The 24,248-nt window shown below is 41.8% G+C and overlaps 4 protein-coding genes across 6 annotated transcripts in view; 3 read left to right on the forward strand and 1 right to left on the reverse strand.

The window, feature by feature from the left end:
• Nucleotides 1–2,861: 2,861 nt before the first annotated feature.
• Nucleotides 2,862–5,425, forward strand: LOC106584517 (H-2 class II histocompatibility antigen, A-U alpha chain). 2 transcript variants are annotated; one of them, XM_045713664.1, is made up of 4 exons: nt 2,862–2,986; nt 3,307–3,564; nt 4,722–5,006; nt 5,126–5,425. In XM_045713664.1, the coding sequence occupies exons 1-4, from the start codon at nt 2,926–2,928 to the stop codon at nt 5,263–5,265; spliced, it is 744 nt and encodes a 247-aa protein (XP_045569620.1). In that variant the 5' UTR covers nt 2,862–2,925; the 3' UTR covers nt 5,266–5,425. The 2 variants fall into 2 exon arrangements, with proteins under 2 accessions (XP_045569620.1, XP_045569614.1); XM_045713658.1 differs by lacking the exon at nt 2,862–2,986 and having other exon boundaries at nt 3,054–3,564.
• Nucleotides 5,426–5,672: 247 nt separating this feature from the next.
• On the forward strand, nt 5,673–7,598 carry LOC106584525 (rano class II histocompatibility antigen, A beta chain). The gene is made up of 4 exons (XM_045713673.1): nt 5,673–6,074; nt 6,316–6,585; nt 6,710–6,991; nt 7,207–7,598. Exons 1-4 carry the CDS (start codon nt 6,008–6,010, stop codon nt 7,320–7,322), a joined length of 735 nt encoding a protein of 244 aa, XP_045569629.1. The 5' UTR covers nt 5,673–6,007; the 3' UTR covers nt 7,323–7,598.
• Nucleotides 7,599–10,472: 2,874 nt separating this feature from the next.
• On the forward strand, nt 10,473–14,794 carry vmo1 (vitelline membrane outer layer 1 homolog). The gene is given in 4 exon segments (NM_001141495.1): nt 10,473–10,716; nt 11,070–11,182; nt 14,173–14,479; nt 14,636–14,794. Coding segments are annotated over 4 exon segments (651 nt in total). The 5' UTR covers nt 10,473–10,488; the 3' UTR covers nt 14,639–14,794.
• Nucleotides 14,795–19,974: 5,180 nt separating this feature from the next.
• The window catches only part of LOC106582009 (raftlin), a 63,917-nt gene continuing 59,643 nt past the window's right edge, over nt 19,975–24,248 (reverse strand). For both annotated transcript variants that reach the window (XM_014164651.2, XM_014164643.2), the window contains exon 10: nt 19,975–23,975. In XM_014164651.2, the coding sequence (XP_014020126.2) occupies nt 23,718–23,975 (258 nt within the window). In that variant the 3' untranslated portion in view covers nt 19,975–23,717. The remainder of the gene's footprint in view (nt 23,976–24,248) is intronic.

Genomic DNA, 24,248 nt, shown 5'->3' on the forward strand with positions numbered 1-24,248 from the left:
AGATATGGTAATAACTAGAGGTCGACCGATTATGATTTTTCAACGCCGATACCGATTATTGGAGGACCAAAAAAAGCCGATACCGATTAATCGGCCGATTTAAATTTAATAAAAATTTGTAATAATGACAATTACAACAATACTGAATTAACACTTATTTTAACTTAATATAATACATCAATAAAATCAATTTAGCCTCAAATAATGAATGAAACATGTTCAATTTGGTTTAAATAATGCAAAAACAAAGTGTTGGAGAAGTAAAAGTGCAATATGTGCCATGTAAAAAAGCTAACGTGTAAGTTCCTTGCTCAGAACATGAGAACATATGAAAGCTGGTGGTTCTTTTTAACATGAGTCTTCAATATTCCCAGGTAAGAAGTTTTAGGTTGTAGTTATTATAGGAATTATAGGACTATTTCTCTCTATACGATTTGTATTTCATATACCTTTGACTATTGGATGTTCTTATAGGCACTTTAGTATTGCCAGTGTAACAGTATAGCTTCTGTCCCTCTCCTCGTTCCTACCTGGGCTCGAACCAGCAACACATCGACAACAGCCACCCTCGAAGCAGCGTTACCCATGCAGAGCAAGGCGAACAACTACTCCAAGTCTCAGAGCGAGTGATGTTTGAAACGCTATTAGCGCGCACCCCGCTAACTAGCTAGCCATTTCACATCGGTTACACCAGCCTAATCTTGGGAGTTGATAGGCTTGAAGTCATAAACAGCGCAATGCTTGAAGCACAGCGAAGAGCTGCTGGCAAAACGCACGAAAGTGCTGTTTGAATGAATGCTTACGAGCCTGCTGGTGCCTACCACCGCTCAGTCAGACTGCTCTATCAAATCATAGACTTAATTATAATATAATAAACACACAGAAATACGAGCCTTAGGTCATTAATATGGTCGAATCCAGAAACAATTATCTCGATAACAAAACGTTTTTCTGTCACGGCTGTCTGAAGGATTGGACCAAAATGCAGCGTGTTCGTAGTTCTACATATTTATTTATTCCGTGAAACTAAATGCAATACATAAATACTTGAAACACAAAAACAACAAACCGTGACGCAGACAGGAAAACACACTACTCAAAAGATAATCACCCACAAACACAGGTGGGACAAACATCAACATAAATATGACCTCCAATTAGAGGTAACAAAGATCAGCTGCCTCCAATTGGAGATCAACCCAAACAACACCAACATAGAAATACAAAACTAGAAACTGAACATAGAAATACAAAAACAGACAAACACCCCCTGTCACGCTCTGACCTACTCTACCATAGAAAATAACAACTTACTATGGTCAGGACGTGACATTTTCCTTTTAGTGAAATACGGAACCGTCCTATATTTTATCTAATGGGTGGCATCCCTAAGTCTAAATATTCCTGTTACATTGCACAACCTTCAATGTTATGTCATAATTACGTAAAATTCTGGCAAATTAGTTCGCAACAAGTCAGGCGGCCCAAACTGTTGCATATATACCCTGACTCTGCATGCAATGAACGCAAGAGAAGTGACACATTTACATTTACATTTAAGTCATTTAGCAGACGCTCTTATCCAGAGCGACTTACAAAATGGTGCATTCACCTTATGATATCCAGTGGAACAACCACTTTACAATAGTGCATCTAAATATTTTAAGGGGGAGGGGGGGTTAGAAGGATTACTTTATCCTATCCTAGGTATTCCTTAAAGAGGTGGGGTTTCAGGTGTCTCCGGAAGGTGGTGATTGACTCCGCTGTCCTGGCGTCGTGAGGGAGCTTGTTCCACCATTGGGGTGCCAGAGCAGCGAACAGTTTTGACTGGGCTGAGCGGGAACTGTGCTTCCTCAGAGGTAGGGGGGCCAGCAGGCCAGTGGTGGATGAACGCAGTGCCCTTGTTTGACACAATTTCACCTGGTTAATATTGCCTGCTAACCTGGATTTCTTTTAGCTAAATATGCAGGTTTAAAAATATATACTTCTGTGTATTGATTTTAAGAAAGGCATTGATGTTTATGGTTAGATACAGTCGTGCAACGATTGTGCTTTTTTCGCAAATGCGCTTTTGTTAAATCATCCCCCGTTTGGCAAAGTCGGCTGTCTTTGTTAGGAAGAAATAGTCTTCACAGTTCGCAACGAGCCAGGCGGCCCAAACTGCTGCATATACCCTGACTCTGTTGCAAGAGAAGTGACACATTTTCCCTAGTTAAAAGAAATTAATGTTAGCAGGCAATATTAACTAAATATGCAGGTTTAAAAATATATACTTGTGTATTGATTTTAAGAGAGGCATTGATGTTTATGGTTAGGTACACGTTGGACCAACGTGAACCTAAGCGATTATATGCAACGCAGGACAGTCTGATAAACTAGTAATATCATCAACCATGTGTAGTTAACTAGTGATTATGATTGATTGATTGTTTTTTATAAGATAAGTTTAATGCTAGCTAGCAACTTACCTTGGCTTTTTACTGCATTTGCGTAACAGGCAGGCTCCTCGTGGAGTGTAATGTAAAGCAGGTGGTTAGAGCGTTGGACTAGTTAACCGTAAGGTTGCAAGATTGAATCCCCGAGCTGACAAGGTAAAAATCTGTCATTCTGCCCCTGAACAAGGCAGTTAACCCACCGTTCCTAGGCCGACATTGAAAATAAGAATGTGTTCTTAACTGACTTGCCTAGTTAAATAAAGGTGTCCAAAAATACCGATTTCCGATTGTTATGAAAACTTGAAATCGGCCCTAATTAATGGACCATTCTGATTAATCGGTCGACCTCTAGTAATAACGTCAGTGTCATCCAGATAAAAGATATGATTGGCTGATGATATTGAGGAAGTCACCTTCAGCAGCACTGTTTGGAGTACAACACAAGAAACGGAACATTACTGATAAGGCTCACTGGACAAGTGCACTTAGGATGGGGTGCAGAGTGTTCCTGGCTTTTATACTGGGTGTTTGTCTACTGTCACACTGCCAAAGTAAGTCCACTTTTACTCTTTTCATATGAGAGAGAGAGAGGAATGAGAGAGAGAAAGGAACCAGACTGGGAATTATTTTGCTTGGAAGAATCCCTTTAGCAGTGCTAACCCATACTGCGTTCCGTTATTCTATTCCGTAAACCCATAGATGCAGACAGCTGCTTTATATCAGTTCCCATTGTTATTAAAACAACATTTTACAGAAAAGCCTAACCAAATTAATTATATTGCGTTCAACATCTCTTGTACCTTTTGGCAAAGCATGGTACTAGACAGTCAGATGTGCCATTTTCCATCTCAACTTCTGTTATTGAACACAGGCAAACATTTGCTGCGGTTTTTGACCTTCTGCCAAAAAAACGTCCCCAGCGACGAAGAGTATGACGTGGAGTTTGATGGAGATGAGCTCTTCTACGTTGACCCCATTACCTACCAGGTAGAGCGGCGTCTGTCAGAGTTCGCCCAGCAGTGGACCCCTGACCCAGGACTGCCTCACGAAGTGTACGTGTCCCTCGGAACTTGCCAGTACAACATCCCCCGCTGCATTGTGGGAGAAAAGAGCCCGCCAGAGGCAATAGGTGAGTGCTGTTTCTGCAAAGTCACACCCCAGCTAACACATTATCTGAGAACCATTTCTGAGAATGTTTCTTAGAGCTCGGTGAGAGTGTGGTTGTCCTATGGTTATTTTGCATACAACCTTCCCACAACTTTCTGGGAATGGTGCAGGATAGTTGCTTGGCTTTGGAACATTCTCAGCACATTTAAAGAACTTGACAAAGTGGTTTGATATTGGGAATGTTCTCAAATAGTTCAGAGAAGGTTAAGAAACAACATTCCTGTGTGGGAATTTCAGTACTTCAGTATAACTTTTCCTCATGGTTCTATTTTGCCACGTTCTCATTGTACAGAGAATGTTAAAAAGACATTCCATTAAAAACCACAAGAAAATGTTTAACGTTCTAATAATGTTATTTAGAAACATATACATTCTGTTCTCAGCGTCAATAAAACACTCTATCCTCTATCTTGTTAAGTGTGTTCAGGTGTTATGGCCATGCCCATTAATTGACCACACCTGATCTTAATGAGTACTTGTTTTCTTTGAAATGGGGTCTGTTTGAGTAGACTAAAATTAACAGCTTTGTATGCCTTAAAATGCTAGCTCCATCCTGGTGGCGCAGTGGACTAAGGTGTCTTATATAACAAATTGGTTTGGTGCGTTTTTTCCGAACTCTGGTGCATTTAGCCCCTTATTTCAGTTCGTTTGGACTGGTGTGAACACTATCCCTACATGTACATATTACCTCAATTAGCCCGACTAACCGGTGCCCCTGCACATTGACTCTGTACTGGTACCACCTGTATATAGCCTCGCTACTGTTATTTTCAGTCATTTTTTTTTTTTTTTTTCTTATCTATTGTTTACCTAATACCTATTTTAAAAAAAATTTTTTTTACTTACAAGCCCTAACCAACAGTGCAATTTTTAAGTAAGCATTTAACTTTAAGGTCTACACCTGTTGTATTCGGCACACTGACAAATAAACTTTGATTTGATCCGCACTCGGGAGCGCACAAAACAATGGACAAAAAAGGGTGCAGGTTATTTGATGAAATTCATGCAGCATAATAACGAATTGACACTCTCCTCGATCACTCTACCACTCATCGGTTTGCGGGTCACCGAGGTGAGAGGATGAAGGAGTGCCCAAATTAGAATCCCCCCCCCCAACAGAGGTGCCCACCTCCCACATATACTCCCAGAGAGAGGTGGAGCTGGGGGTCCCCAACACACTCATCTGCCGGGTCAGTGATTTCCACCCAACACCCGTGGATGTGACTTGGACCAGGAACGAGCAGCCGGTGGCAGAGAGGACCATCATTCAGACCCAGTACTACTCCAATGAAGACTTCAGCTTCAGGATCTTCTCCTACCTGAGCATCACACCTCAGGAGGGGGACATCTACTCCTGTAGTGTGGGTCACGTCAGCCTGCAGGAACCCCTCACCAGGATCTGGGGTGAGTCACTGCTGGTGTGACCTTATACTGTAGGGTACGACGCAGAGAAAGGTGGGATGTTATTGATACTGTATTAGGGACACTAACAAATGAATTGTTTCTTCACTATATGTCCACAGAGGTTGAAGTGCACACGGACCACCAGACTGTGGAGACAGCAGTGTGTGTTGGAGGTGTGACTCTAGGAGTGGTGGGAGTAGCAACAGGAGTCTGGTTTATCAAAAAAGCCAAGAGGTCTGGTTGGGCCTTAAGAACATAGGCAACAATCAGCTATCAGCGATACAGCAAGGGCTCCATGCAACAATACCAAGGACAATTATCATATTTAGCAACCTACAACTACGCTGGCGACCAATATAATGCAGTTCACTATTTCCTACATTTGATCAATAATCTTAATAAAATACTCCTTAATTGTTTTTCAGATTGGGACATTCTTTTTTGCTTTGGCAATGTAGGCACTACACATTTATTCAATGTCACATTTCTGTATTACATGAAAATAAGAAATACTTGTTACTATATTCTTTGTGGGTGATTTCTTCCCTTAGGTGTACTTCTCAGTTTGTAAACCTGCCACATGGTTAGCCCTGGCTATTATACTTTTGTATAAAAGGAAGTGGTTGGTTACTGTTGCACAAAGATAATGCAGTGACTCAGGGCAACCATATGAGGAAATGTATATTTTGCTAACACACCACCCGAACCAGAAATATCTCATTCTGTCCATGTGAGGGCTGATATTAACTTCAACTCATTCCACAGATTATCACTTACCGTACAAAACATATAAAAAAAATTGAGTGGTGAGGGGAAAACAACCATTTTCACTCAATATCAGAAACAGTTTACAGCAGTATAGCAAGGGGGGACCTTATTGGATACCAAGGTGGAGCTTAATTTTGTTCGTCACACATTGGGATGTACCTGTCAATGATAGCTGCTTCAACTGGTAGACTTCAGTGTAGTTATTTGTCTCTATCTGAGTGACTGGATACACCATGGCTCTCTGCTGGGTCTATTGGATGGCTGGACTTTCTGTCATTCAGACCTGGGCAACACCAGCAGGTGAGTCAGTCTATTTTTTGATGAAATGCATGATGTGTCTAACATACTCTATATTATGAAGAATGTATCAAATTAAGTTGACAGATCTTTTGTAACAATACAGTATAACGACTCCACAAAGGCAATGATAAGGAGATTTACCTGAATCAATAAGCAACAACATATTTTTTGAGTGTACCTCATTGCATAACTACATGGAAAGGGATACAACGGTCCAAATTATATATATATTTTTTTTCAGGTGGGTACCAGTTCCAGGGGATAGTTGACTGTGAATATGATGACACCATTGACAATATGATCTACTTTGTGAAAAACATATTCAACCAAAAATTGACCACCATCTATGACTCCAGGGTTCAGAAGTATGTGGGTTTTGGGGAGTTTGGCATACGCAATGCAGATCGCTACAACAGCCAAGCTTGGAAAATGGCTATAAGGAAAGCAGAAGTGGAGACTATTTGCCGATACAGTGCAAGATTCTTCAAACTGAGCACTTTGGAAAGAATAGGTAAGTCATTTTTATGTTTCTTTCCTTTCTTAGTAATTTGCAACATTATTAAAAATGTTGATGTTTCAGGCCGGGAACTTTCATCAGACAGACAACTTCATTTCTACGTCATCCTATGTCCCAGTGCCTCCCATTGTCAAAGTCCGCCTGACCAAGCCCTCTCGCTACGGGGAGCTGTCCATGCTGGAGTGCAGCGTTCTAGGCTTCTACCCTCAGGAGGTGAGGGTGAGCTGGCTGAGAGACGGGCTGGAGACCACCACAGCCGTGACCTCCACTGACACACTGGCTAACGGGGACTGGAGCTACCAGCTCCACTCCTACCTAGAGTTCAGGCCTCAGAGAGGGGAGAGTGTAAGCTGCACGGTTGAGCACCCCAGCCTAGATGAACCACTGGAGGTGGTCTGGGGTGAGAGACCTGGGGAAGAGAGAGAGAGTGTTGTGGTCTGGAGGGAGGGGAGGACAGTTGGAATGGAAATGTAGGGGAGAGGGGTACAGAAAGAGGGAGGAACATTCTGCTTATAGTAGTGTTTTCATGAAAATGTCAATAGATTTGAAGTTACTGGATTGGTAGCAGCCTTGTGGTAGAGTGTGATGTCTTGTTTTACATAATTCCATTCCCAGATACCTCAGGCCTGGATGCTAAATGGTTTAAAATGGCAATAGGGGTGTGTTCCCTTTTCATTGGTGTAGCCATGGCTATTGGAGGAGGAGTTTACTACTGGTGGAAGAACAGGTAAGTCACAACATTATCACACAATGGACAGAGATTTTATGTATGTATTGTATTTTCGATTTCAAGAAGTTTCATAATGTAGACATATTTTACTGTTTCAGGTCAGGCTTTAGGCGTGTGAATAGATAAGGCTAAGGCATTTTTCTATATTGTGTTTGACATATTTTGCAAAAAAATACAGTGTGTGCAAATGAGGTAAGATTAGGGAGGTAAGGCAATAAATAGGCCGTAGTGGCGAAGTAATTACAATTTACAGCTTCAGTGATTTTTGCACTTCGTTCCAGTCATTGGCAGCAGAGAACCGGAAAGGAAAGGCGGCCAAAGGAGGAATTGGCTTTGGGGGTGACCAGTGAAATATACCTTCTGGAGCGTGTTCTACGGGTGGGTGCTGCTATGGTGACCAGTGAGCTGCGATAAGGCGGGGCTTTACCTAGCAAGGACTTATAGATGACCTGTAGCCAGTGGGTTTGGCAACGAATATGAAGTGAGGGCCAGCCAACGAGAGCATGCAGGTTGCAGTGATGGTAGTATATGGGGCTTTAGTGACAAAACGGATGGCATTGTGATAGACTGCATCCAATTTGCTGAGTAGAGTGTTGGAGGCTATTTTGTAAATGACATCGCCGAAGTCAAGGATCGGTAGCATAGTCAGTTTAATGAGGTTATGTTTGGCAGCATGAGTGAAGGATGCTTTCTTGCAAATTGAAAGCTGTTTCTAGATTTAATTTTGGATTGGAGATGATTAATGTGAGTCTGGAAGGAGAGTTTACAGTCTAACCAGACATCTAGGTATTTGTAGTTGTCCACATATTCTAAGTCAGAACCGTCCAGAGTAGTGATGCTGGACGGGCGGGCAGGTGCGGGCAGCGATCAGTTGAAGAGCATGCATTTAGTTTAACTTGCATTTAAGAGCAGTTGGAGGCCACGGAAGGAGAGTTGTATGGCATTGAAGCTCGTCTGGGGGTTAGTTAACACAGTGTCCAAAGAAGGGCCAGAAGTATACAGAATGGTGTCGTCTGCGTAGAGGTGGATCAGAGAATCACCAGCAACAAGAGCGACATCATTGATGTATACAGAGAAAAGAGTCGGCCCGAGAATTGAACCCTGTGGCACCCCCATAGAGACTGCCAGAGGTCCGAACAACAGGCCCTCCGATTTGACACACTGAACTCTGTCTAAGAAGTAGTTGGTGAACCATTTGAGAAACCAAGGCTGTTGAGTCTGCCGATAAGAATGTGGTGATTGACAGAGTCGAACGCCTTGGCCAGGTCGATGAATACGGCTGCACAGTAATGTCTAACATGTCTGATATATACTGCCGGAATCTTTACTTTCCATACATCAAAACAGAGAATTGCATAGACAATCTTTGTGTACCCAAATGTCACATTTTCATATTTTTTTCTTCTTTCCAGCAGGTCAATTGACTGCTTCCATGTGCATATGGCATAAGAGAGAACTCTTTCTTTGCCCAAAATGCCACTGGTTAACAAAGCAGAAGTAATACGTTTGTTCTTTACCATACTATTCAAATTGTGTCCATGTGATGGAATCAGTTTGCTTACCATTCGTTGTTTGCTAGTGTGGGACTTTCCTAGCTTATATTTTCAAACACTACAGTCAGATCCATAATTATTGGCACCCTTGATAAAGATGAGCAATAAAGTCTATAAAAGAGCTCTATTTTCATGTCATTTGTCCATAGCTCTGGTTCCAAGTCCTTATGCCGTTTATCAACCTCGAGGCAGTGTTGGGCCGATGGCATGAAAATAAAGCTTTTTGGCCAAACACCAGTGGTGGGTTTGCCGTTGACAGTATGCAGAAAAGTACCTCATACCTATGGTAAAATATGGTGGCGCATCCTTGATCCTTGTTAAGGTCAACTGCATCATGAACATCATAACCAGTCCCAGGACATTTGACACAAAAACCTTGTTGCCTCTGCCAGGAGGCTGACACTTGGCCACAAGTGGATTTTCCAGCATGGCAATAACCCCAAGCGCACATCAAAATCCACCAAGAAATGGTTAATTGACTACTAAATCAACATTTTGCAATGGCTGTCTCCGGACTTGAACCCAATTGGTTTGAATTGAAGAGGGCAGTCTATAAGAGCAGACAAAGGATATCAATGATCTGGAAGGATTCTGTATGGAGGAATGGTCTAAGATCCCTCCCAATGTGTTCTCCAACTCATAGAATATTTGAGAAAAATACTGTTGTCCTTGCAAGGACAGGGTGCTGGAGTACATAAAACAGTACAAAGTGTATTTTTTAGTATTACTTGTTAAACAAAATCTATTTCTTTATGCTCTTGTATTAGTATAATTAGTATTTATATAATATTTGTGTTTTTGTATAATAGATTTTTTGCTAATAATTATGGATCTGACTGTATGAAATGTTAACATATGTGCAGGTAATTGATGTGCATTTAGACGATAATGCTAGATACAGGGGATACAAGAGGTTATACAACAAGGTCATTTTTTCTGTCTTTATTTAATTGGAAATATAGACTCATTAACATGCATAGAATTGTTTGAACGTCAACTATAGCAAAAAAATCATAAAATATCACAGCTTTCTGTTATACCAGACAGGAGAAAAAGCTACTCATTATGCAAGTCCTGTCAAATGAAAACAATTCACTTCAGTTGCCTTGGGACTGCACATGCACAGCGATAACAGAAAGGCTCTTTATATGAGGTGTAAGAAAATTGACATTTTGAAATCATTGTAAATTAACTGATCTATTTTGATAATAAAGACCACTATTAACATATGTTCCTTATTTTTTGGTTCACTCTGTCGCGCCAAAAAAAAATCAGCTTTGGACCTGGTTTCTGACAATTAAACGTTTTCTTTACGTCATAGCATGTAAACAGTCAAATTACTAATATACAACATGGGTCATACTTTGGTAGGACAAATTATTGACAGTTCATTGAGACTATACCAGCTGCTTTTGAAGTCACTGACAGTATTGTTATTTTTAACTCTATGTCCTAGTACCACCTGCCTCTTCCCATGGCCAGACCACAGTGTTGTAAATGATTAATACTGATAACAGTATGGAGACACCATTTTGGAGGCGTGAGTGAGGAAGGCTATAAGAGTTCACTGCCTTTGTTCCATCCCTTCTGTGGATGAGACTGACTTCTGTCAACATGACTACCCCTCTGTTCACTGCTCTGTCCTTCCTGGCTGTGCTGGCCCTTGGGTCATGCCTTGCTATATTGCCCGAGGAGCAGCCCTATGTGGAGCGTGCTGGTATCCAATACAGCGCTAGGCCTTACACCTCCCTCCTCACCGTGCCCAATGGAGAGCAGTTTGGGAACTGGACCTGGCCTGAGATGTGTCCCGACAAGTTCTTTGCAGTTGGGTTCATGCTCCGGGTAAGTTCTTCGCCGTTGGGTTCATGCTCCGGGTAAGTTCTTTGCCGTTGGGTTCATGCTCCGGGTAAGCAAGGGCTCCTTCATACATTTCAAACATCTACCAGTTTGGAAAGCATTTCTTTCAATTAGTCAATTCAGGGATTAAATTCCAGTCCCCTGTGGCCAAAAAGCCTATTTTCAAATAGCCCATTTATTTGAATTATTTTCTACACAATTCAAATCCTAAATTTGATGTAATCAAAATGTACTTGTGGTGTTGATCCGTTACCAAACATGATCAACACATTTGTGTATTACGAGACCATTCTTCTGTTTGAGCTAATGCTAGCATATGTCCATTAACCTTCTCTCAGGTGGAGTCCGAACAGTACGGTATGGATGATACTGCCCTGAATGGCATTCGCTTGATCTGCGCTAAGGACGAAGATAGGAGCTTCTTGTACACCATTGAGTCTCACACTGGATTGTATGTACAGACTAGAACAACATGCCTCATATCGGCTTATCACATTGCTCAATGTAGACACAATTGGAAATAATCATATTTCCCAGGTTTAACTGTAAAAGCGCATTTCAAACTATAGTGATGAAATGTGACTCAACACCTAGATTCTGTCTTATGTAGCAACATTTGAAATGTTTTTTTTACATGGGTAAAAAGTAGAGACTCAGAGCTACAAAATGGTATATCATACACTACATTTTTGAGGAACAATGGGAAAGGAATTCTGCTTTGATAGTTGATAAACTCACTTTTGAGAAAAGGGCCTATAAATGTTTTGGTGCTACTGGAGAGCTCTCCTTTGTCTACACCCATTCAGCATTGTTCACACCCCTTTAAATCAGCCCCACCCATCTCTTTAAGGATTCACATGTGAGGTCATGTGATAAAAGTACAAAATTGTCATACTTGAGTAAATGTAAACATACTTTTACTTCAGTCATTTTCTATTAAGGTAAGTCATCCAGTAAAATATTACTTGAGCAAAAGTATTTAGTTTTAAAAATACTTAAGTGTCAAGTAAATTAAATGCTAAAATGTACTTAAGTATCAAAAGTAAAATAATAAATAATTTCAAATTCCTTATATTAAACCAGATGGCCCAATTTGTAATTTATTTTTGACAGATAGCCAGAGGCACACTCAGACAATTTACAAACGAAGCATTTATGTTTAGTGAGTCTGCCAGATCAAATGCAGTAGGGATGACTAGGGATGTTCTCTTGATAAGTGTGTGAATTGGACAATTTTCCTGTAAAAATGTAACGAGTACTTTTGGGTATCAGGAAAAATGTATGGAGTAAAAAGTACATTATTTTCTTTAGGAATGTAGTGAAGTAAAAGTTTCCAAAAATATAAATGATAAAGTAATGTACAGATACCCCCAAAAAATACTTTAAAGAACTTTACACCACTGCCAAAATGCCTTAACACCAGTACATTAGCATACTTTATATACTGTTACACACGCACTTATCACATAGTATTCCATACATAAGTTAAGGCCATGCAACCTGAGTGAGCTGCACATGTACAGTACATAAACAGATGCATGCTCCATATATTTGTGTGGTGGACACATGATACGGCCACATGATATTGTTGTATGTCACAAAATCATGTTACGACATGATATATATCAATATTTTACTAAGTGGATGGGTCTCTACAGAAGGTGTAAAAGGTACAGCCAAATGGTTACTTGCAATAGCATAAATGGATAGTGTCAATATCAATAAAATATACAGTATGTACACAAACCATATCAATAACGAAAGTGATAGACGAGGTAGTATATGCATACAATCAGGGGTAAAGTGGCTGAGCAGCAGGATAATAAAAAATAGTAGCAGCAACGTAGTTAGGAGAGAGTCATTTGAATAGAGGAACTGCAGATAGTGCTGATGACTGGACCATCCGAACCACGCATGAACAAGGGAATCTATATTCGGAGAGTCTGTTTCTGTCCTGTCCTTGACTTTGGTGCAGGGCATGTGATGTCCATAGCCTCTTTGTCGCAAAACACCCTGATCTTCTCAAAAATATAAGTTTGTCTAGCTGTGTCCAGTCCAGGTGCTGCTTGTACAGTCAGACCATCTATGGGAGGAAGGATGTCAGCGTTGCGCAGCAGCTGAAACCTGGTCCCGACTGAGTCTGAACTCTCCTTGGCGACAACACCAGGATCCAGAGCATCAAAGCTGTAAAACAAGAAATAACTAAAAATACATTACAACCTTGCACAACATCAATTCACCTCCCAAGTTTAGATAAGAATAACCTCATACAATGCAATGAAAATGATATTCACCTGAAGTGCCGGTACTGCTTGATCTGAGTCAGGTGTTGTTGCCAGCCATAGCTTTCCACCAGCACCGTACCATCCTCCAGTCCAACCAGTTTGGGATGTTGACCCCTGTCACAGTGCTGTCCTTCACAACAGCAGCAATCTCAGTGTTCATTCTGGTCTTTTTGAAGCGCTGCTTGATGAGGCCAAAGCACCAGTCTGGGTCCAGACTGTGGTGGAGCTTGTGCATGGTCTGCCTGGTACAATACCAGAGCACAAACTTGTTCTTGTTTTGGCCACTGCAGTTATCACAATTCAGGTCCACATGTGTTTTCCCAACTCGATAGTTGGTAAAGAAACGGTGCATGTAGTTGATGACTGCGCTGCTGCCTTTGCTGGATGACAAGCCTTCATCAATCAAGTAGTTGACCTGTGATATTCCTTCACAGCAGACACCAAACAAGCCACACTTGCGAGGAGTTAAAAAGTAGATGGGACCTGGCTGCATAGAGTCAGGATAGTGCACCTGCAAACAACAAAATAACATTAAGATAAATTACAATTAATTGTCTCAACCCTGTCAATCTGTCTTTACACATCTCAGTGAAAGGTATTTGCCTGCCTCCCATATATATCGTTTTTTTGTTGTGTATATCTATCCATCTATGTCCTTAATCAGTATAAAGGTGTAAATGTTGCTTACCTGTTGAACAAAATCAAAGCTGTAATGCATCCTGATGTCATCCTTAACAACATGCTTCTTATCGTCCTTGTTACGAGATGTCGCCAAGCCAATAGATGGCGCTGCTGTTATTTGTATCTGAGTATGATACTATATAGTACTAGCGAGCCAAGTTAGCCATTACTTACTATGCACTGTATGCATGCTACCGAGTGATGCTTAAGTAACATTACCTTGGTCTTGTATAGAACAAACAGCACACAAAACAGTCCTATTTCATTGCTCAAGGTAGACACAAATGGACTTAAACCCTGCATCTTCAAACTGCAGTGAGATGTTATTCCATGTCCCATTTCTACACTCTACATAATGTGCCTCTTTTCTCTGTCTCAAAGCTATGGTCAAACCTCATTCCAGACTGCTGTGATCGTGAAATATTATTCCATGTCACGTCTTCCCTCTGTATGCCTCTCTCTCTTCCTCTCCCAGCTTTGGTGACTGGTCGGACCCTCACTATTGCCCCAGGGGTGTGCTGACTTCCTTCCAGCTGCGTGTGGAGCCCCACCAGGGTCTGTTCGGTGACGACACAGCCGCCAACAACATCAGGTTCCGCTGCAGCAGCAACCCCACCCTCACAGGCGCCGGCCTGGACTATGGCGAGTACAGCCTCTGGAGCCAGGATTGTGGTGATGGAGGAATCTGTGGCATCGAGACCAAGATGGAGGAATACCAGTACGGCCTGGATGACACATCTCTCAATGACGTGCGCTTCCACTGTTGCGTCAAACTCCAGCAGGTGAGATAAGATGGTTGTCATACCGGATCATTTATCATGGAGGGGCTGAATGAGTTGGTCTTGTGTATGATATTGATATCATGGCAGCTATGGAACACTACAGTATATCACACATTTTCTAACCCTCTGGTGTTTTTTGTTGTCTTATCCTCACAGTAATCATCTGAGGGAGATACCTCTTCTGGACCAATCTCAACCAACCAACCAGCCCAGACCTGTCAACACACAGGCTCTGACCCATGGTCCCTTCAATCCAATCTACACCCAATATCTGAATCTACCACTGGTTAAAACCTAATAAATCATTCAACTGTCTCTTTATGGCTCCTTTGTTCAGTGAGGCTGAAACAAATGACATTAGCTCTGACTGAATATAACCCACTCACCAGAGCTGAAGAACCCCTCTAGATCACTCCACAATACGCACTGACATCCTCATCAGCATGAGAACAGCATGTTTTCATAGAGCGTCTCTAATGAACCAATAAACTCAAAGCAAAGTCATAACAAGTGTGCACAAAATGGAGGTGCTGACACACGCATTTGTCCTCCTGGAAAGGGAGCTAATTAAGAAATGACAAGGGTTATTAATTAATTTACAGTTTAAAGGCCTGACGGCGTCCGATAAGGCGGTGATTGGCGTACACAGAGGTAATTGTGTTTAATGTGTGAGTGGGTAATCTGCAAACGCAGTGTAAGTGGAGAAAAAGGACCGTGTGACTTTATCAAGCAGCGCAGCAATGGTTATCACCAGCTACTCAAACATGAGGCATACTGATAATGAGCCATAATTCACTGCTCTGGAGTTTCTCTTTCATGCTAATGAGTGAACTTCTGGTGAACTCAAGTTAAGTTCAAACTTATTGCCTCTTGGTACGCAATACTTTCATTTAGTGTGGGTTAGATTGGAGTGATAGTAAAGAGTGATGACATAGGTCATCTATATAAACTCAGCAAAATAAACATCCCTTTTTCAGGACCCTGTCTTCAAAGATCATTTGTAAAAATCCAAATAACTTCACAGATCTTCATTGTAAAGGGTTTAAACAGTTCCCCATGCTTGTTCAATGAACCACAAACAATTAATGAACCTGTGGAACGGTCGTCAAGACACTAACAGCTTACAGACGGTAGGCAATTAAGGTCACAGTTATGAAAACTTAGGACACTAAAGATGCCTTTCTACTGACTCTGAAAAACACCAAAAGAAAGATGCCCAGGGTCCCTGCTCATCTGCGTGAACGTGCCTTAGGTATGCTGCAAGGAGGCATGAGGACTGCAGATGTGGCCAGGGCAATAAATTGCAATGTCCGTACTGTGAGACGCCTAAGACAGCGCTACAGGGCGGACAGCTGATCATCCTCGCAGTGGCAGACATTACGTGTAACAACACATGCACAGGATTGGTACATCCGAACATCACACCTGCGGGACAGGTACAGGATGGCAACAACAACTGCCCAAGTTACACCAGGAACGCACAATCCCTCCATCAGTGCTCAGACTGTCCACAATAGGCTGAGAGATGCTGGACTGAGGGCTTGTAGGCCTGTTGTAAGGCAGGTCCTCACCAGACATCACCGGCAACAACGTCACCTATGGGCACAAACCCACCGTCGCTGGACCAGACAGGACTGGCAAAAAGTGCTCTTCACTGACGAGTCGCGGTTTTGTCTCACCAGGGGTGATGGTCGGATTCGTGTTTATCGTCGAAGGAATGAGCGTTACACTGAGGCCTGTACTATGGAGCAGGATCGATTTGGAGGTGGAGGGTCCGTCATGGTCTGGGGCGGTGTGTCACAGCATCATCGGACTGAGCTTGTTGTCATTGCAGGCAATCTGAACGCTGTGGGAAGACATCCTCCTCCCTCATGTGGTACCCTTCCTGCAGGCTCATCCTGACATGACCTTCCAGCATGACAATGCCACCAGCCATACTGCTCGTTCTGTGCGTGATTTCTTGCAAGACAGGAATGTCAGTGTTCTGCCATGGCCAGCGAAGAGCCCTGATCTCAATCCCATTGAGCACGTCTGGGACCTGTTGGATCGGAGGGTGAGGGTTTGGGCCATTCCCCCCAGAAATGTCCGGCAGATGCCTTGGTGGAAGAGTGGGGTAACATCTCACAGTAAGAACTGGCAAATCTGGTGCAGTCCATAAGGAGGAGCGGCAGGTAGCCTAGTGGTTAGAGCGTTGGACTAGTAAACGTAAGGTTGCAAGATCGAATCCCTGAGCTGACAAGGTAAAAAAAAAATCTGTCGTTCTGCCCCTGACCAAAGCAGTTAACCCACTGTTCCTAGGTCTTCATTGAAAATAAGAATTTGTTCTTAACTGATTTGCCTAGTTAAATAAAAAGGAGTACTGCAGTACTTAATGCAGCTGGTGGCCACACCAGATACTGACTTTTGATTTTGACCCCCCCTTTGTTCAGAGACACATTATTCCATTCTGTTAGTCACGTCTGTGGAACTTGTTCGGTTTGTGTCTCAGTTGTTGAATCTTATGTTCATACAAATATTTACACATAAGCTTGCTGAAAATAAACGCAGTTGACAGTGAGAGGGCGTTTCTTTTTTTGCTGAGTTTATGTATGTTGATACTTTGAAAGGGTCCTTATAAGACCATGAAGTGTTTTAATGCAGACAAAATATGCATTTCTTTGCTGAGTCATGAGCAGCATCAGAGGTAGGTACATCCAACCAGATGAGCAGGTGACTGACATGACCACTAGATGGCAGTGTTATCTTAGAGGTGAATTGACATGTTTCAGTGGATGGATGGTATGACACAGCGGTATTCAACTCTTACCCTATGAGGTCCAGCGCCTGCTGGCTTTCTGTTCTACTGGATAATTAATTGCATCCACCTGGTGTCCTAGGTCTAAATCAGTTCCTAGTTAGAGGGGAACAATGGAGAAAAAAAAGCAATGGTGCTGGCTGCGAGGTCCAGAGTTGAGTTTGAGTGGTATGACAGAACCAACTAGATGAAAACCAGTAAAAATAACAGTATACACAATGTAGAGGAACAGAAATGATGAAGTGATCTGGTTGCGTAGACAGTTTGGGTATCCTCTTACAGTTTGCAGTAAATCAATTAACCTTTATGGCCCTCTGTGCACAGAATGATATTCCTTAAATTAACCTTGGCGTATCATTTTACAAATATAAAGATTTAGTCTGATAAATTCCCATCTTAATGCAAGATCACCAAAATTCTCCAGACATTCAGTATGCCACATTCAGCAGTTTTATCCCAAACCCAACATCAGTTCAGGTCTTAGTGGTAAACCCCATGGGCCACAGCGCTTTAGGCCGAAAGTACATTTGTTCAATACTATAACTGCAGGCTGGAAATGAGGATTTTTGACACTCTAGTGGTCCACCTCGTCCCCTTGGTCATTTAAGATCTATTAACGTTTCCTGTAGTGGACAACATGGAAATAATGTGGTTGTTGTTTCATAGCCCACATTATAATGACCCTGTTCTCCCCAGGGCTCCTAGCTCTCATGATGTATAGATCACCCCTGACCGTGAAACTCTACGGAAATACGCTTGCTTTCCATTACCATGATTTGTGAACACATGGGGCCCACGTAATGTATTTCAATACAGCAGCATAATGCCTATACATTTGATCAACTGTAATGAAAATGTAATAAGCAGATATGACAGATTTTAAACAATAGTTCTGTTTTTTTACCCCTTGTGCCGCCTAAGAAAATGACATTGTCCGTAAGCGCACGGCTACAGCACTCAGGTCCAGCCTGATCCAACAATGGAGTCCTTATACTGTAGACTGTGAGGGACTAATGTTTTCTGCATTTACCTCTTTACATTCTTTCAGCACTCCAAGGCCAACCTACAAGAGCCCTTCACTTGGGGGCCGATTCCGACCCGAGTTAAGCATGTGTAAATAAAATGTAATTCCCTTTTTATGCACCTTTAGCTCTACGGGTATTCTGACCTTGAACTTGAGAATAGCATGTTATTCAACCGCTATTCGTTTTGGGTGAAGATGTAAGAAATGAAGGTGTGGTGGAGGTGTGTCTACAGATATGCCGAATTCTGACCTTGAATTATTTCCCTCATAATTACGCCACCTTTACACATGATGAAACGATGAATAAGGTCCAACAACCTGTCGGTTCCAAGTGGAACAACATCTACTTTCTTTTCCCCCGATAGAAATAACACCGTTCTCCATGCACTGTAATTTACACATTGATAAGAGCTAGGTAAATGAGCAAGCCGTTTGGATAAGGGGATTGTGAATATAAATGACCCTAAATAATATACAAGATCAGAGTATTTTAAAATCGACCAACTGGTGGCGGAAAGGAGATAAATATGTGTGTATTAAGATGGTTCTTTCATTAATTCCCATTCTGAACCAATTCTCTCAATATACACCGAGTGTACAAAACATTAGGAACACCTGCTCTTTCCATGACAGACTGACCAGGTGAAAGCTATGATCCCTTACTGATAGAATTTGTTAAATCCACTAAAATCAGTGTTGATGAAGGGGAGGAGACAGGTTAAAGAAGGATTTTTAAGCCTTGAGACAATCGAGACATGGATTGTGTATGTGTGCCATTCAGAGGCTGAATGGGCAAGACCAAAAAGATTTAAGTGCCTTTGAACGCGGTATGGTAGTAGGTGCCAGGCGCACCGGTTTGAGTGTGTCAAGAACTGCAACGCTGCTGGGTTTTTCACGCACAAATGTTTCCCGTGTGTATCAAGAATGGTCCACCACCCAAAGGACATCCAGCCAACTTGACACAACTGTGGGAAGAATTGGAGTCATGGGCCAGCATCCCTGTGGAACGCTTGACACCTTGTAAAGTCCATGCCCTGACAAATTGAAGCTGTTCTGAGGGTAAAAGGAGGTGCAACTCAGTATTAGGAAGGTGTTCCCAATGTTTTGCAAACTCAGTGTCTGTTGAGAAAATTTGAATTAAAAGGTACACCGTATTTAATGGGTTTTAGATAAATGTACTGAAAACCCTTTTGAATGAAAACTCCATGAGAAAATCTGTTGGACAGCAAGTGAGAGGGTTTTCAGCAGTTGAATTACATTTATTCAGTGCGTGCAAGGTAGCCACACCTGCAAAGCCTGTTACACACCTGCATACGGGAAGTATGAATACCAACTACAGAGAAGTGCTTAATAAATCAAACAAGGAATAGATTTTCTGAGTCTGAATTGAGCCCTTAGAGCTGAACCTGAACAAAACATGTCTCAACTTGTTTTTCTCACTGGCCAATGTCATGTTCAACCATCCATGTGATTCTACTATCTAATGGAACATTTTTGTGTTTACGGAATCTAAGACATTGAAGGTTGCACATAAATCTTTACAAGAGACTTGAAAATTGAAAGACCACTGATGAGTGAAATGTGTAGTGTTGGGTAATGATTTGAGTTTAGGAATGACCCCAAACATGGCAAAATGCATTGGTTTTCAAAATTCATCTAAAAAGAAAACACCACAGGTGCACATTAAATATAAATAATTTTATAATATACAAATTGTACAGTCATGAACAGTAGGGACGTGGACATTTCCATGAAAAGTGAACACAAAGAATACCTTTGTTTTTACAAACACTGCAGTGCGTGACGGTAGCCGATGATCAAAGACACTCAACATTCAAAATGGCAGCGCAGGTGATAAACAGTAACATCGGTGATGAAACCTAACAATACAATTCCAGAGGCCACGAGCAAGCTAAAGTGACAACATAAAGAGATTGCCATCCTACTGTATCATGTTTCTGTCATTTCTAATCTGTCCATTTCACATCATAACACACAGGAAATGAACCCTGGAACACACATTTTGCACAGCATTATCAAGAACAATTGCACTGCCACTGACTGCTGAGCTTTAGACAATTATGGTTACATAAAGACAGGAAACAGTAGATTACCTTTTTTTCACGAGTGGGTTGGAGGCTTTTGTTCTAGACAAGGCTGAGGTTGGTCTACGTTAGTCACAGGTCTCCCTCGTCACGGAAGGGTAAGTAAACAACATTCAGCATAATTTAACTGATGAAGTGCCAGATCCCGCTTCACTTTTCTCTCTATATCCTTTGCTTTTCAGTATCAGGGAAAATGTAGTCTACCCACTCTCCCCAGAGTCTACTTATGTCAAAGCTGAGCGAATGTACAAATCATCTCTTATCACGAGAGATGAGGGCATGGAGTTCACGACCCTCAGGTAATACAAACGGATACAGGACCTGGTGTCATATGACCCAACTCCGCGGAGGTTACAGTTGTCCATGTTAATGGTGTCCTACCGGAATGCTGTAGGTGTTAAAATACAATGCATGAGATCACCTGATAGTTCCTGGCTGTATTTTCCCACACTTTCCTACCACAACTTAATGTACATTGTACTTGAAGAGGCAGTATTATCTCAGTGTAAAATAATATACAAAGGAACAAGGATCACAGATATATATAAAAAAAAAGACTCAAATTGGTATGAACAACAGAACTGATGAATACATAATAAACAATGTATGAATAAGGAAATATGACAGTCCTACATGATCTTATATCTGGGCAGAAAGCGATTAGTTTAAATCTAAAGAGAAAAAAAATGACTTGATAAGAAGCCAATGGGGAAATCTGTCTCAGGTTCCAGATAATCTCTTCATTTATCACAGAGGGGTGTTTTAGAATTCCATTTCTTATTCATATTTGTCCTAGTCTCACAAATATTAAAACGGACAAGTCATTTCTATTCTCTCTCTAGCGGTGACCCGCAAAGCTAAATAAAATATGTTGAATAAAACAAGTGCTTATTAAAGCTCATAATCGCCTAACGCGAAGTGTCGCTGGAAAAAAACAATACCACAGATAATATCATAAAATAAAAAATATCCTGACTTCATATCAAATCTGCTATTTGACATGTGGGCAAACACCTTTGTACTCGAACAAGTAGCAGCTGTGGAAAATCCATCAAACATGGTTCAAACAGGACCCCTGACCACTTGGCCATTAGTAATGACCTCACGCCCACAGCATGGACCATATGGTGGAAAAAGTTGGCAATGATGACCCCATAGCTACAAATCCCCAATATGCCTAAGGAGGTAGCTAGCTCCAGTATGAGCGTTAGAAAGCACACTTCAGCTAGCGTTAGCACGACAGAATACACTGAGCCTAACTTCAAATCAAAAGCACCTTGTAAAGCCAAATCCCTTACCTTCTGTTCAAGTCTAAAACAGAGAACACTGAACTTACCTTCATATTACCTTCAAACACTGATTGTAGCAACCCTCTCAGGCTATAACACTGAAACCACCTTGATATTTGTCAAACTTCTGACATTTGTACTTGACGATTTAGGCCCAGTATCATAATAAGGCTATCCTGGTCACAGTTTGGAATTCTATACAATACATCTGCCATTGAGATGAACATTACCAACAGTCGGTTATTCATTAAAATACCACATTTAGAAAATGACGACAAGCCTATATTCATCTGTAAACATACAGGTTTCTACAGACTTTGCTTACCAACTGCAGCACAAGAAGAATCAATCCCTATGAAAATCACAATCCAGATGAAGTGCTATTTGTTATTTTGAGAGGTGAGATTTTCCACTGTCAATAGCCACATAAGTGACCCCCATTATAAATGTATGACTTGACTGACGCCCCGCTGACAAAGTCCATTAGCCGGTTAATGATTTCTCCACACAGCATCGACGCAGCACCACTTTAAAATGGAAAGCAACATGATACCTTGAAAGACTACATTATGATTTTGGTATTGTCAGAAATGACACCGTCAAGAGGGGCTTTAAAAGCTTGAGGTGAAATATTAAAGCCAATGTCAATGGAAAATGGCAATTCGAACACAGCTATTCCAAAATGCTCAATAATTTTTGTTTTTCTACTTCCTCTGTGCGCCGTTTCTATCTTGAACATCCAGTCATGGCCCAGCCCATAACCTTGCCAAGTACTTTTTAATGACCATTGATTGGAAAAGCTATTAAAATCAAACGTGTGTAAACTCTCAAAGTTGACTCAACATTTCCAAGTTTGGTTCTCATCACACTTCACTTCCACTCAACCCACACACATTCATTCAATGGAGATTTACTCCATTATCAAACACTTTACTTGGCTTGGATATGGACACATACGGAATGCAAGGCGAATGTATCATACCTACTATAAGAATCAGAGTGATTATCAGCATCATCTGTAGTACTTTACATTACGGGCTAAAAGTAAATCAAGTTCCATTCACCTTGCATTGGATTGCGTGTAGCAACAACAGCCACTACATTTCCCACAGTGCTCCTCATCTAAACCCATGTGGCATACAGTAACTGTACCACTATAGTACTGTACAAATAAGGACAAGCGAGTTTGCCTGGTTAAAGTCTGTTTCTTCAGACCCAAGCCCCATTGGTCCCATCAACTTGTCCATTATATCCAGTGACCCTCGTACATTAGTCTCCTCCGCATCATTCTCAGTTATGTACATTCACTATGTGTAGGTATAGGATCAGTCTGAGGCTGTGAGAGAGACTGTTGCGTGTCCATCTGTGGTAGAGATGTGTCCATTGTGGAGAGATGTCTGCTGCAGAGGATAGAGTGATTACATGGTAGGAGGATGTTGCAGCAATATAGGCTGTTCAATGGTGACTTGTGGAGCCCCTATCTCAGGTTATGTTTGGTAGGTACATGAATGATGGGTAGGAGAACCCTTAGGTGTGATGTCTGCAGAGGTTTACACATCCGACCTTTGACTCTCTTCAGGGCATTGATTGGTCAATTTGACCTGTCCATTATCTTTTACTGCCTTTTGCACTACCTGTTCTTCCTGGTCAGGTGGGTCTTGTTGCATGGCAACATTCTCAGTTTCTCCACTCTCTTCCCCTCCATTTGTCTCTTCCTTACTCTCAACCCCATTTTCCTTCACTTCCATTTCAGCTCCTCCCCTTTCTGCCCTTGTTCTTTGGTCTCCACCTCCACCTCTGAACCCTTGGTAGTTTTGGTTTCATCATCAACTGCCACCTCATTTTCTCTCTCTTCTACGATCTCCCCCTCTCCCTGTCTTTCCTGCTCAGTCTCTGCCCCCGCTTCTTCTCCCTCCTCCACTCTCCCCTCTTTGTCACTCTTGTCATCTTTTCCTGCAGCTCCATCTCTCTCCTTCCCAGTTTGTACCCCGCTTTCTACCCCTTCCTCAGTTTCTGCCTCAACCTTTTACTCTCCGTCCACTTCACAGGGAGCCTCCGCCTCTTTACACACAGTCTCTACCTCCGTCTCTTTCACTGTCTCCTCTTCGTTCCCCTTGTTTTCCTGCACGTTCCTGCTCTCTTTGACCACCTTTTCCCCGTCGTCAAGAATCTTGGAATCTTCCAGATCTTTCTCTGCTGCCGATTGCTTGTTTTTCTTCTTCTTCTTGTTTTTTGACGCATCTTTAACAGAGTTCTTGTTAGACTTGCTTTTGAATATCAGTTTCTGAAAGACAGGATGTTTGTGTAAGAACATTTCTAAACTGCTGTTCTATTGGCCATGTTACAGACGGACAGACAGACCGTTGAAAATGGACATAATAGCAAACAAGGAAAGAACAAATTAAAATGATTCTCATTGTGGGGAATGAAATGGTAATTTCAAGGGAATTGATTGGTGCCTTCAGGGGTACAGACCAAACAAGAAAATATGGCTGGTAATATTTCTGAGATTGCCTCCATTGACCCTCTTTTAGCTGAGACTTACAGTATACTGAGG

The sequence above is a fragment of the Salmo salar genome, chromosome ssa02 (genome assembly GCF_905237065.1).
Source record: "Salmo salar chromosome ssa02, Ssal_v3.1, whole genome shotgun sequence".
NCBI classification, from domain to species: domain Eukaryota; kingdom Metazoa; phylum Chordata; class Actinopteri; order Salmoniformes; family Salmonidae; genus Salmo; species Salmo salar.

Coding starts and splice junctions, on each gene's coding strand:
- LOC106584517 (XM_045713658.1), top strand. CDS start 3,135: ATGCAGACAGCTGCTTTATATCAGTTCCCATTGTTATTAAAACAACAT. Junction 3,565..4,721: donor GAGCCCGCCAGAGGCAATAG/GTGAGTGCTGTT, acceptor CCCCCCCAACAG/AGGTGCCCACCTCCCACATA. Junction 5,007..5,125: donor ACCCCTCACCAGGATCTGGG/GTGAGTCACTGC, acceptor ATATGTCCACAG/AGGTTGAAGTGCACACGGAC.
- LOC106584525 (XM_045713673.1), top strand. CDS start 6,008: ATGGCTCTCTGCTGGGTCTATTGGATGGCTGGACTTTCTGTCATTCAG. Junction 6,586..6,709: donor GAGCACTTTGGAAAGAATAG/GTAAGTCATTTT, acceptor CCTATGTCCCAG/TGCCTCCCATTGTCAAAGTC. Junction 6,992..7,206: donor ACCACTGGAGGTGGTCTGGG/GTGAGAGACCTG, acceptor TTCCATTCCCAG/ATACCTCAGGCCTGGATGCT.